The sequence below is a fragment of the Arvicanthis niloticus genome, chromosome 1 (genome assembly GCF_011762505.2).
Source record: "Arvicanthis niloticus isolate mArvNil1 chromosome 1, mArvNil1.pat.X, whole genome shotgun sequence".
In the NCBI taxonomy this organism is placed as follows: domain Eukaryota; kingdom Metazoa; phylum Chordata; class Mammalia; order Rodentia; family Muridae; genus Arvicanthis; species Arvicanthis niloticus.
In genome coordinates, this window is record NC_047658.1 from 74938958 (window position 1) to 74952983 (window position 14026).

General features: G+C 38.0%; 2 protein-coding genes across 2 annotated transcripts; one reads left to right on the forward strand and one right to left on the reverse strand.

Moving 5' to 3' along the window:
• The first annotated feature begins 2226 nt into the window (after positions 1 to 2226).
• LOC117698784 (olfactory receptor 2AG2-like) lies at positions 2227 to 13489 on the forward strand. The gene is made up of 2 exons (XM_076940047.1): positions 2227 to 2567; positions 5530 to 13489. Exon 2 carries the CDS (start codon positions 5552 to 5554, stop codon positions 6500 to 6502), a length of 951 nt encoding a protein of 316 aa, XP_076796162.1. The 5' UTR covers positions 2227 to 2567; positions 5530 to 5551; the 3' UTR covers positions 6503 to 13489.
• LOC117698736 (olfactory receptor 2D3-like) lies at positions 11214 to 12203 on the reverse strand. Its single transcript, XM_034490348.2, has one exon. It carries the CDS (start codon positions 12168 to 12170, stop codon positions 11214 to 11216), a length of 957 nt encoding a protein of 318 aa, XP_034346239.1. The 5' UTR covers positions 12171 to 12203.
• Positions 13490 to 14026: the final 537 nt, after the last annotated feature.

The following is a 14026-nucleotide window of genomic DNA, read 5'->3' on the forward strand; positions in this document are numbered from 1 at the left end:
CTGTAGTTTCAGTTGTTAACACCAGAGGGAAACCTTCTCTGGCTAGTTTCTATATGATCACTTTCTCTCTCTCTCTCTCTCTCTCTCTCTCTCTCTCTCTCTCTCCCTCCCTCCCTCCCTCCCTCCCTCCCTCCCTCCCTCCCCTCTCTCTAATAGTTTATTTACATTTTAGATGTTATCCCCTTTCCCCATTTCCCACCACCCAGGAACACCTATCCCATCCCCCCTCCTCCCTCTTCTATGAGGATGTACCCCAACATGCCCACCCATTTCCACCTCCTCATCTTCAATTTTCCCCACATTGGGGCATCCAGCCTTCATGGGACCAAGGACTTCCTCTCCCACGTATGCCCAACAAGGCCATCCTCCCCTACATATACAGCTGGAGCCATGGGTCCCTCCCTATGTTCTCCTAGGCTGGTGGTTTAGACCTTGGGAGCTCTGGTTGTTTGGTATTGTTGCTCTCCTCATGGGGCAGCAAACCCTTTCAGCTCCTGCAGTCTTCTCTCTAATACCTTTACTGTTTACATTAGTTTATTTATTTACACCCAATCACAGCTTCTTCTTCCTCCTCTTCTCCCACCCTCTCTCTCCTTTCTCTCCATTCCCCCTCCCTTTTCTCCTTAGAGAAGGAGAGGCCTCCCATGGATGTCAACCACCCTTGACATATCAAGTTCAGTACCACTAGGTACATCTCCTATTGAGCTTAGATAAGGCAGCCCAGTTAGGCAAAACTGGTCCAAATGCAGGCAACAGAGTTAGAGACAGCCCCTGTTCTAGTTGTTAGGGGTCTACATGAAGACCAGTCTTTTATTGGTATTCAGTTACCAGGATAGAAAGGATGAACTGAAAATTTTGAGAAGCTGGTTCTCAGTTTGCTTGATGGAAACATCTGTGAATCCACTAAGGAGGCCATATCCCTCCTTAGAGCTATTTTAATTCTAAACAATGCTGGAGGGAGACAGTTATGACTTACTTACATAATTTTAATCTCACTATCAGCTAGGAGAGGAATAGTAGTATTATCTACTTGGACAGGTGGTCTATTATTGTCATTAAGTATTTTAGTTTTATTGTTTTGATTTGTTTCTTTAGTCATCTTGGTAAAGTCCACTGGAATGCTTTGAAAAGGTCTCAATTCAGGAAACTACTCCTAACTCTAACCCCAAACCCTAACCCATATGTGTGTGTCTTTTCTTACCACCCTCATTTTTCCTTTTGGCAAATTACATATCTTTCACATACCTGTTTAGCAATGTTGTAGATCCCATACAATTATAACTTTTGTATCACATCACATTTAGCCCGTGTTCTCTAGTAACTTCCCTTTTAGAGTATCACATTGGTTACCATCTAATCTCTGGAGAGTCTCAGTCCTCTCTGATGAAGAGGGAAGGCAATTTATCAGAGGAAACTCATTGTTCCTGGAGCCCCTGGCTGACCTTGGAGGGCATGCCCCAAAATATGGTATGTCCTCTTGATCCATCTTACTCTCATAGCTGTAGGTGGTTTCTATGTACTGTTCTAGAATTCTTAGTATCTGAGCCCTGCAGCAACAACTTACAAGCACATGACCACCTGAGCACATGCAGGAGTGGGTAGAGAGGAGAAACAGGACTGAGCCAGAGTAGTAAGGTCCAATATCTCAGTGTCAATCTTGCTTAAAGATAAATAGAAGACAACCTGATATTAGCTAATGTATTTGACTACCTTTTGAATCTTACTAAGCCTCACAAGAGGCACAAAAAAAGTGCAAGAAAAAGTAGAGATTAGAGCATTCACAGGAGCCACAGAGTTCTTTGTAACTTGAAAAATGTTACACAGAGGACCTTTGCAGTTTGGGTCAGGTCCTGGTCCTGTCTCTCTAGTTGGGAACTGCTGAGCAAGACAATGTTGGGCAGAAAAACAGACCCATAGCCAATTTAACAGATGACTTGTACAAAAGTGGAATGACAAATGACATGCCTGGAGGATTCATTAAAATCCGGTTTCTGTGAGCAGCATTTACTGGGGAGGTCATGTCGTCTGGGAGGATGACACTGTCAAACCTCCCTTAGGATGAAGCTTGAGGTTCATTGTTGCCCCAGGGATGATGAAACTAGGCATTTGTTGGCATTCTTTAAGCAGTCCTACCCACACCTCTTTTTTTTTTTTTCAAATTCCAGTGCTTTTCTTATACCACAGACCCCTACAGGTGAGAAGATATGAGAATCTGAGGATATGATTTAAAAGAATTCAAATCTGTTGTTTGCTGTCTTGATAATTGCTATTTTGAGTTGGGGTGAGACGGAATCTCTGCTTACTGTTGATTTGTATTTCACAGCTAGCTACACTTGATGGACATTTCTCTTTTTAAATCAATGTCTGCCTGCAGATCTCAGAAGGAAAACACACTGAAGGATTCAACCTATTCTTTTCTAAGATCTTGCCCTGGATCTCATCTCCTTCACAGCAAGAACTGGCAACAGCAGTGACCGCAGAGCCATTTGACAGTGATCTTAGTGTCAGCCATACAAGATCTGAAGAGTGCCTCACCAGAAGAAACCCTTCTCTTTTCTATGTTGGAGGTAAGGGCTCTGTCTCTGATTTAGGCAATATGCAGAGTTTTAAGCTTTATAATGTAACATCATAAACTCCCTGCCCTTAATAAAGTCTCTCATTCCTCAGTCTTCAGACTCCAGTCTTTCCATATTTATTTCAGACATAACATATAAGAACCACTTTGAATGTTTGCAGACTTTTACAATTATTCTTGCCTTCTGGGTAAACCTGTGATACTAGAATTCATGATGCTGGATGAATGATAAAACTTAGTACTTAGTTTCCATATACATGGGTTTTCTTAAGCTCCTGGCATGTGAATCACCCCTCCCCCCCCCCAGATGAATATTGCCACTAAGATGGCTATCTGATGTCAGTTTAAGTTCCTTCTGCTACATATCTGCTTGACATTGAAAATAATTCAAAAAGCCAATTGAAAACAATTTTAAAAATTAATTATACTGAGGAAACAGGGGACAAAGTTATGAAAATATGTTTCTAAAATTTTATCTCCATTTCTTTAATTTTCCCTGGCTATTTTCATAATTTAGAGAGAATATCTTGTGTATTGTATTGATGCATCACCTGTCAATTAAAAATGTTTTTAGCTTAGGCAGGAACTAGGATATATGATGTCCAGGAAGAGAAAGAATTCTAGGATAGAGCCAGTCATGTGGCAGAGTGTAGATTAAAACAAACAGGTTATCTTAAGCTATGATTCCAGTTAGAGAAGAACTTATCTATATGGCCCACATATTTATAAATATATTTTTAGTCTGAGTCTTATTTCTAGAAGCATAGGCCTGGGAGGAAGAACCTAAAATTCTACACCATGAAGTACAGAAATGCCCTCTAGTGGTTTTTGCTTCGGCTGACAGCTCTTGGTGTGAGGCCATCAAACTGCAAAGCTATTTTCCAGAAGTGAATTCTTTCTCACTAGCCCTGTATGCATACCCTTGATCTTTCCCTTTAGGGCATAAAATGAAGACACAATGATCAGGATAAAAGAAAAGCATAGATCTTGATTGAAAGGGGAGTGAGTAAGATTTTGTCCTCACTTACATCATCTTAATACAACTCTGTTTTACCTTTAGACCTTGAGCAGTAATGTGAAATAATGTCCCAGGTAATTTTTTTCCTCCCTTGGTTTCTGTATCCATAAACCTTCTATAAAATCTATACAAAGCCATATTTTTAAGTCTCACATCTGCCAGAAACACTGCACCAAGATGTATTTTTTTTTCTTGATTTAGATAAGCAAAGAGCTTCCAATAGGGTTTCTGTGTTAAGACCTGCTTCTGTCTGCTTGACTCTACAGTGTCAGTTATCATATGATATGACATAGAGCAAATGAAAGATTAGGTACCAAGGAACTGTCAAACATCATTACTGAGAAGGCATTTCCCGGGCTGGCATCTGTACACGGTTTAGGATGTGAAGAGTATAGGAGGATATGCTGCACTGCTTTCCCGTGCACTGACCTTCCTGGTACTTTCTTTCATCTCCTTTTGCACTACTGGGTTTTTTGAGTTAGCGAGATTATATTCATAGGCAGCCAACACCTCATGTGATACTTCCCCGGGAAGTCCATTCTGAAGCCTCTATCTTATGTTCTACATATTTAATAGTTTAATTCAACTATCAATAATAAAGATTTATGATACAGATTTTAGTGTGATATGTTTTCATACTTTAAGAGTTACTTTAGAATCAAGTGCAGTTCCTGATACATCTTTGGTTCTTAGAAAAATTTGACTGAGTGAGTAAAAAAAATGGATCATATATCCCTTCCTATTATGATCTTCTCACTTAGAAGTCATGATCTGAGATAACCAGAATGGAAATACACAACATAGAAGGAATAAGTACACCTGGTAGAGATACATCTAGTGGTGAATTTTTCATTTTTTTTCCAGTATGCCTCCTTTTACTTTTACCTAACTGAAACATATGAATTCCTAAAATGTAAACTATGTAGCCTCTCTCTCTCTCTGTCTGTCTCTTCCTCCCTGACACTCTGTCTCTCTGTCTCTCTATGTCTCTATCTCTGTCTCTCTGTCTCTCTCTGTCTCTCTCTTTCACACACACACATACATACATACACACACACTTTATTTCCTTTTCAACTTCTTCAAGTGGAACTATCATGTGAATTCAGTATTTGGCAAGAGTACTTCTTTCTGGCAAGATCTGTGAAGACTGTGAACTATTACTTACAGTCATAGTATTTCTCTAAATGCTACACAATGGTTTGGCTTTTGGCCCAACTAGGCTTATTCTTGTAACTCACAGCATTTATCATGTGCTATAAATATAGGTATCTGCTATGCCTCTGTGAAGTCCATCCAATTTTTTGTCCACTCCTCAACAAACTTTGTGCCACTGCCTTCAGATAGGCAAATGCCTTCTGTACCACTCTAGCCAATCACCACTTCACTGCTTTTCACTTCTACAGAATAGCCAGTAAAGGTGAGAATGAGAACATTAGAAACACATAAGAGATCATGTGGTTCAAGGACTAAAGATTTATCTGGCAAGAAAGCTATTAATTAGATTATCAAAAATAGCCAGAACTGAAGTCAATGGTAGAAAATAAAAATATGTACAAATTAATCTTTAAAATCTGACTTGTAGTCACAAGCAGACTGCAGTCAGAAACAGAATTTAAATCAATGCCCAGTATATTTGTTAGTATGAAGACAGACACATGTGTATCTATTTATAAAGTTATTTGTCTTTGCACAAATTATTTAATACCTTAAGAAAAAAATTCTCAGAGTTTTGGAGTTCTCAATATGCTGCTACCCATTTAATTGGGAATGTCCTAAAATTCATGAAAATATTAAGAAATCAGAGAATATACTTAGCTAAGAAAAGAAAATAACCTGCATGAGATTCTTGTTGGCCATCTCACAGTACTCTAGGGTAATTTCAGAGTGGGTTGAATTCCCTTAGAAGGGCTTCAACTGAGAATGCATCTGTTTCTAGGAAGCAGAAAAGACCACTCAGAATGGAACACTGGAACTCCACCTTGAGAAGTGGATTCATCTTGGAAGGGATTCTGGATGGCAGTAGTTATCCTGAACTGCTTTGTGCCACAGTTACATTCCTATACATGCTGGCACTGACCAGCAATGGACTGCTACTCCTGGTCATCACAGTGGATGTCCGGCTCCATGTACCCATGTACCTCCTACTGAGGCAGCTGTCTCTCATTGATCTCCTCTTCACATCAGTTGTAACTCCCAAGGCTGTTGTGGATTTTCTGCTCAGAGACAACACTATATCCTTTGAGGGATGTGCCCTTCAATTGTTTTCAGCAATGACATTGGGTGGTGCAGAGGACCTCCTTCTGGCCTTCATGGCCTATGACAGGTATGTGGCCATTTGTCATCCTCTAAACTACATGATCTTCATGAGTCCAAAGGCCTGCTGGATAATGATGGCCACATCGTGGATCTTGGCATCCCTTAGTGCACTAGGTCACACAGTGTACACAATGCACTTCCCTTTCTGCATGTCCCAGGAAATCAGACACCTGCTCTGTGAGGTTCCTCCATTGTTGAAGTTGGCTTGTGCAGACACATCTCAATATGAGCTCATGGTTTATGTGACAGGAGTGATATTCCTATTGCTCCCCCTCTCCGTCATTGTTACCTCCTACGCACTAATTCTGTTCACTGTGCTGCACATGCCTTCAAATGAGGGCAGGAAGAAAGCCCTTGTCACCTGCTCCTCCCACTTGACTGTGGTTGGGATGTTCTATGGGGGTGCCACGTTCATGTATGTGCTGCCCAGTTCCTTCCACAGTCCTAAGCAAGACAATATCATCTCTGTGTTCTATACAATTGTTACACCAGCTCTGAACCCCCTCATTTACAGCCTGAGAAATAAGGAGGTTATTGGTGCTTTTAGAAGGGTACTGGAGAGACATATTCTGCCAGCACGCTCCTCCCTTTAGGAATAATTCATAGCTTGCCTCTCACTATTCCTTCTTCAAACACATTGCTGTATCAATTATTCCTTAATGTTTTTCTCTAACTTAGATGATATATACACTATTATGCTTTCACATTATTTTCTATTGTGTTGATATAAATTTTTAACTTAATTTTTGAGAAGTTCATATACAAATATTTTGGAGATTGGTGCTAATGCTTTGAATCTGTGTGTCCAGACGCTGAAGGTCCTTGTCTTCAATTGTTCTCTGAGCTATCTATAAAATGCCAGGGTCTAATGGCTGGACACAGAGTGGGACACTTAGAGTTGCACAGGTAAGACATAAAGAGAATGGAGAGGACTAGGGAAAGAAGAAGGGGTCGAAGTAGTGGCAGGAGATAAAGCCAACCAGCCATGTGAGTTTGTGGGTAAGTGCCTACTGGCCCCTTCCCCAATTGGGCCTGGAGTTGCAGGGGATGGTTTAGGAATGCCCAGCCTTTGAATTAGCCAAGGCATTTTAAAATTAACTGGTCCAAATTGCACCACAACAAATGACCAATATGGTAGGTGAGAACCCACTTTTAAAATTATTTGGAGATTCTAGGCTGGAATACACACACACAATGATACAGTCTAGGAGTAGGGTGTTGGGGGTGGGGGAGCACGGGAGAACTGATTTCCCAGTGAGCAGAGCTGAGTCACATGGCTCCAGCTAGCAAAACTGAAACAAAGGAACACAGCCTCTGCCAGGGAGAGCCTCAACTCAGAGATGCTGGGAATTCCTGCTGTGCAAATGGGCTGACTGATTCCCTGAGTGCTAGGAGGGAGGCACTGAGAAGTAGAGGATAAAGCTGCCTGCCTCCAGCCACCAGATAAAGGATAGAGGTTTATAAATCTGATTTAACTGTTTTTAAGGATAGAAGGGAATATACAGATTTTGCCCGAGCCATGTTGGGATTTCCTTCCATGGTTGGAAACTGATGCAAAGAGTTTAAGATGAGAGGCAGAGAGCCAGCTGGTAGACACAGAGATATTAATCTCCATAGTAGGGAAGATTTAAGTGTACATAGATGTATAAGATATTGAGACATTCGATCTTAAAAAATTATATCAGAAGTAGGAGATAGGAAGGCTCGCCTATCTCAGACAGTTGAAATTAGACCTTGAGAATTTATATAGAGAAAGAGGCATAATACAATAACTCTTGCAACACAAATACTGTATGTACATTATTTCCACCTTCCCCTTTCTTTTTAGTTTCTCATAGTCTTCTTTTGTCATTAATCAGTTTCCCTAGTAATGGGCTGAATTCCTTCCTTGCTATTTATGAATCTAGTATGTATGGATGTTTTGTTGTTACACTGAGGCTTATGAATATATTTTGATTATGGCAAACAATTTTGAAATGTTAGTGATTTGGTATGATCATAAAGGTAAAGGGTGAAAAAGAAAAAAAGAAAAGCAAAACTACCAGAAAAGTCCTCAACATCTGTACTGTATTGATTTCTACATTTTTAATTTTTGATTAGGCTCTTATATTTTTCTATCTTTATCTTGAGATATCATGGGACATACATTTTAATTGTTTGATTTTCAATTTTCATACTTAAAATATAAATGGAATATAGTCCATGTTTACATGAAATATTCAGAATTATTTTGTAATATTTCTTATGCTACTGAGTTTTCCAATCTCTGCTGTTCTTTTTATCTATTAAAGACTCCTCCAGGATGAACTCATCAAATAGTATAAATTGTCCTAGATTTTTTTGTCTTGTAATATCTTTGTATATCTTTAATTTCTAACGTGTAGTTTTGTTGGTTATATATTAATTTGATTAGAAGATTTTCTTTCAAGTCTGAATTTATCTCTCATCCCTCCTCATTTGTGATGTCTCTGCTGAGAATTCTAGGTCAGGCAAGAGTAGACATTCTTGTGTATCTTTTCTTTCTGTTTGGTAATTTTGTCCTTGTCCTTAACTTTCTGAGAATTTATGATTGTGCTGAAGTAGACTTAGTTTGGTTGATTATAATGTGTTCTTTGACATCCTACTACCTAGACTTTTGTGTCCTTTAGGTTTGGGAAATTTGCTGTTATTATCTCTTTGAACAAATTTTCTTATAGACGTGGAATTTCCAAGGCCCCCTTAAAAGCTATAGCAAGAATATGTGATTTTTGATACTATTTCAATGTTCCTGTAAATTTTTCTCATTATTTCCAAATAACATCTCTTTTATTTCACTGTTTCTCTTGATGAATTCTGCTTTTGATGTGTTCTTTTATGTTTCTAATTGCATTTAGTTATACATTTTAGCCTCCGGTTTTCTGATTGATTGCCTTTTAAAAGTTACTTAAATATTTCTGTTACATTTCTTGGATAGGGTACAAAATTGTTTGTTTTTGTTGACTGAAGTTCACTGAGTTTTCTTAAACGGTTGCTTTGAATTGTTTGTCCAGAAGTTCGCCCATGCTAGCTGCTATAAGTTCTACTTTTAACATCTTATTTTTTTTTCTGTTTTCCAAGGATTGAAAGTTTCTAGTTTTTGCTAGTGTAGAACATTATCTGTTCATTAAAGATTGGATATTTATTACAGTTTTGATATTTGATATTGGATATTTGTTACAGTTTTTATAGTTTACTGATCTCTATTGTTAAATAGGCTGCTCAGTTTCTCAGAGTAAGCAGTGTTGACAACAGGTGGTACACTAGCTACCGGTTTGCTGAGTCTGTGGTTGATGTTTACCATTGTTTCACACTAGAAAGTCCCCTAAGCCCAAAACTGTTCCAAATTTACACTTGATATGTTGTTCAGAATGAATTGGAGGGAGTATCTAAATGGATACTCCTTTCCTATAAGCTTCTAGAAATAAGGTCAAGGTCAGAGCCCTCATCTATTAGTGCTGGTCCATATAAATTTATTTGGGTCTAGCTGGCACTAGTTTCTATTGCAGAGGAACTAACCCAGGCTTCTATGCAATAACCATAACTCTCATTTCTTTCAACAGTGAACATTTATTTTCTCAGCGTCATGTTGCCTGTGGTTAAAGAACACATAGAGTGGACAGTCTCATGGTCACCAACACTAAAATGTTGGATCATATTAGGACCACATAGACTTCCAATCTAGTTCCACCTGGAGTCAGTATCAAGTCCTACACTATCTTCTTCTATGATGTGCTCCTGGCTCTAGACTACTTCATAGCTCCAAGTCGTACCAGAAAGAGCAGATATTATAACTGCCAGAGGGTAAAATGTTGCTTTGCAGCATTCTGCACAAAGTTGGGGAAGAGGTGCTAAGAAGTTTCTCAGCTACCTGGGTAACATGTGCAGAAGCCCTTCCATGGAGTAGGAGATATGGGATATGACAAGCACTGGTTTGTTGCCATATACCTAGTACTAGATTTCATTCTAAGCCCTTCTCCCTTTCCATGCAGAGTCCTCCATCTTTTCACAGTGTGTTGTTTGGAATTTTCATGCCTTATTTATCCCACATATGCAGTCTTCCATTTGTCTCAGACATAATTTACCTTCTTGTTCCATGTAATCAATTCTTTCTTTAATAAGATTCTCCATGATGCTATTGTCATATGACTCTCATTGGCATCATCCCGAAAAATTAATCAGTACTTAACTTTTTCAGTCACCATTCTTAACCATTGTTTTTAACATTGTTCTTTGTTTAATTGTAATTATAATTTCTGATACTTTTCTGTTCTAGCTGCTTACTTTGTGATCTCTGTTTAAGAGATCTTTTTCTAAAACAAATTATAAGCACTCAAACTTACAAAGTATAATAATTATAATACTAATAACAAAATTGCAGATTTATCAGACACTATAATAGAATATATTCAGTATGTATGCATTAAGAAAATTACAGATATAAGCAGTTGATATCTATATAAAATAATCAAGAAGAGTCTCTTTAAATTCAAAAGTAACAGATGGAATGAAAATGATGCTTAGATATTCTCACAGATCAGACAGCTCTGACAGAATGTCTGAAATACAAATTATTTGAAAAATTGTAGTGTTACAACAATACAAATTGTCAAGATTAATGTTCCATTCAATTATTGTCTTTTAAAATGAAGCTTCTAAGGAAATGTTTCAACTGGAACATTTCTCTAGGTTAAGTATGCCTACAGGGAAGACTAGTCAATATCATACACAGGACCCTTGCAGAATATGGGACAATTAGTAAATCTTATGACAACACTGCTCAAAATTTCCTTAAGCTTCGTTTCTTGTAAACTATGCATTTCCTTGTCACATTGTCAATGTGTTATTGCTGAACATTCTGTGACTTTGCTTACACCTCATGCTTCTTTAGTTTAGTTCTAAAGTTTAGTTTAGTTTAGTTTAGTTCTTTAGGTTTCTTTCTAGCCCATTGATGATGGCTGAAATTGTACATCCATGTAATCAACATTTTCTCAGGACAGTAAACTTCATAAAATGTCCCTGCTATTCAAATAAGCCATGGCTTGTAATTTTGATATTCATAGTAGTTTTCTTCTACCATATCTTAACATATTTTTTATTAAATTTCTAACATTATTATCCCTGTATTTTAATAACTTCTTAGTAGATTCACAAGTCATTCGAAGGAGGCAGAGGAAAGAAAAGTGATTATTTACTCATTTTGTGAATTATGAGAGAAGAAGAAAGCCGGGAAAAGAATAAATAAAGGTGCTAGAACTACATTGTCAGTTGAAAGGTTCCAAGTACCCTTTAAATTTCTGCACCACCACCCTTGACTGTGCACAATTTTCCAACCAGCTTTCCGAGAGCCCCTTTCACATCTTTGTTTCTAAGGCTGTAAATGATTGGATTCAACATGGAAGTCATAACTGAATAAAACACAGAGACAACCTTATCCTTTTCACTCATTGTCTTGGAATTGGGTCTCATGTAGGCAAATATTCCAGACCCATAGTAGAGGACCACAACAGTGAGGTGGGACCCACAGGTTGAAAAGACCTTGAGCCTTCCCTCCCTTGACTGCATCCGGATCACAGTGGAGATGATATTCCCATAGGAGACAAGGATGAGTGAGACAGGAGCTAATAGAATAATCACTCCCACTAAAAACAAAGCCATTTCAGCATTGTAGGTGTCAGCTGAAGCCAGCTTTAGGAGGGCAGGTGGTTCACAGAAGTAGTGATTAATTACATTCTGTCCCCGATAAGGGATACACAGTGTAAATGCACTGTCCACTGAACATGCAAATGTCCCAATTATCCAGGAAACTACAGCCAACTGGAAACAAACCCTCTGGGTCATGATGGTGGAGTAGTGCAGGGGTTTGCAGACAGCCACATACCGGTCATAGGACATAACTGCCAGCAGAGCACACTCTGTGCATCCTGCTAGGAGAAAGACAACTATCTGTAGTGAACATCCAATAAAGGAAATGGTTTTCTTTTTTGAAAGGAAGTGGGCCAGCATCTGGGGTACAATGCTTGTAGAGAAGCAGAGGTCAGCAAAGGATAAGTTTTTAAGGAAAAAGTACATGGGTGTATGAAGTCCAGAGTCAATTTGGATGAGGATTATGATGAGCAGGTTTCCAAATACAGAAAGGAAATAGATGATCAGGAAAATACAGAATAACAAGATTTGAACTTTAGGATTCTCTGAGAGTCCCAGCAGAATAAATTCTACAACATAAGTTTGATTTCCTCCTCCCATTGATATTTATTCCTGTTTACCTGTTGTCAGAAGGAAAAACAATGTTTCAGTTCTTATAAACAAGTGTGTACTTAGCAAATGCATCCTCTTAATTCTTAGCTTCCATCTCCTTCCCACTAGGCACCAGTTCCTGTAAAAACGCACACTGGTTTATCTCTATTAAGGAAAACACATTTTTTTTGTTCCATCCTTTTTGAAAAAGGAACTCACTCTAAAACTCAGGCTGAGCATGGACTCAACAGGCTCCTGTTTGGCCTTCTAAGTGCTGGGATCTCATATTTTCTTCACCACATCTAGTTTCCACATAGATTTTAAGCACATTATTTCCTTGTTTATTCTACTTGATGCATGAACATCATGTGCTATATAGAGTTTTGTGTCTAATCCTGGTATCTGAATAAGTGTAGATGAGCAAATTACCATCTAGCTACATAAGAAAAGTATCTTTGGTTACTCTTAAAATTTACACTTTCATTTTCAAAACTATCTTTTGGTTCAGTTTCATTTTCCTATATTGGCTGTCTGAAAGTAAAGTAAATTCTTTTTTTATTAAGAAACATTTTGGGCTTTTAGATTTCAAAACACCTAGTGGCTAATCAAAAAATAAATCAGTAAGATGTAGGTCTGTGTTATAACAGGATGTTCAAATAAGGATTAGCGGCCAAAACAGAGAAAATGTACACATTACTTCTTGCTTTTCATCTATAGCTATTTTAGACTACAAAACAACTGCTGAAATGATGATTCAATGAAATAAAGAGAAAGTTTTATGGCTATGTACTGTGTAAACTCTTGTCTGTAAACAATTGTTTTATGTGAAAAGAGGAAAAACAACATGAAAAATTATGTTACACTCTCAAGTGCACCTACATAAAACCAATGTAATGAGACTCATGTGTACTAGGCCTGACTTTGGGGGGAACAAGCCCAGGACTGAGCTGGGAATTTCATCTTCTGAATGGGATCTCACAGCCTTATGATAGAAAATATCAGATAAACTTTTACTTTTGTTATGATACTGAGTTTCTAATTATATTTGGTTTCATGAGGAGTTTGAGGTTAGCCTTGACTATAAAGTGAGGCCTTGTCTCAAGAAACAAAAACAAAACAACAACATCAAAAACAAAACAAAGAGTTACCCTCTTAAAAAGTACAATGACACAAGAGATGGATTTCTGAAATGATAATAATGTTGGTCTTAAAATAGTGGTTAGGTACATGACTGTATTCATAATTTAAAATTTCATTCAACTTTGGACTTATAACTTCTACTTCTCTGAAATTGTGTTATAGTTTTAATAAAGCTTATTTTATCCAGATTTATTTACTCCTTTAATATGTTTGCAAATGTGTGAAGGAGAATTTGTGTGCACTTTCATGTGTGTGTATGTGCATGCATGTTGTATGTGTGTGTGTGTATGTATGTATGTGTGCGGGCATGTGTGTTGCAAGTTTCCATGGAGGCCAGAAGAGGTTATTAAATCCCTGTGGAGCTGAACTTAGTGCTTGTGATGCACCTGACTTGAATGTTGGAAACAACTTCAGTGCTTTACAAGAGCATCAAGTTATATTAACCACTGATCCATCTCTCTAGCCCTGATACACATATATATTATTTATATGAATATACTGTCTCTGTCTTCAGACATGCCAGAAGTGGGCATTGGATACCATTATAGATGGTTGTGAGCCACCATGTGGTTGCTGGGAATTGAACTCAGGACCTCTGGAAGAGTAGTCAATGGCCTTAACCACTGAGCCATCTCTCTAGCTCCTGAGAAGTATATTTTAAAAACTTGCCGTTTGGCAACTAAATATATATTGTTTCAGAATAGAATACTTTAAAAACAACTATA

What these genes read in the sequence shown, in the direction of transcription:
- LOC117698736 (XM_034490348.2), bottom strand. Translation starts at nt 12,170, where the DNA reads ATGGGAGGAGGAAATCAAACTTATGTTGTAGAATTTATTCTGCTGGGA.
- LOC117698784 (XM_076940047.1), top strand. Translation starts at nt 5,552, where the DNA reads ATGGAACACTGGAACTCCACCTTGAGAAGTGGATTCATCTTGGAAGGG.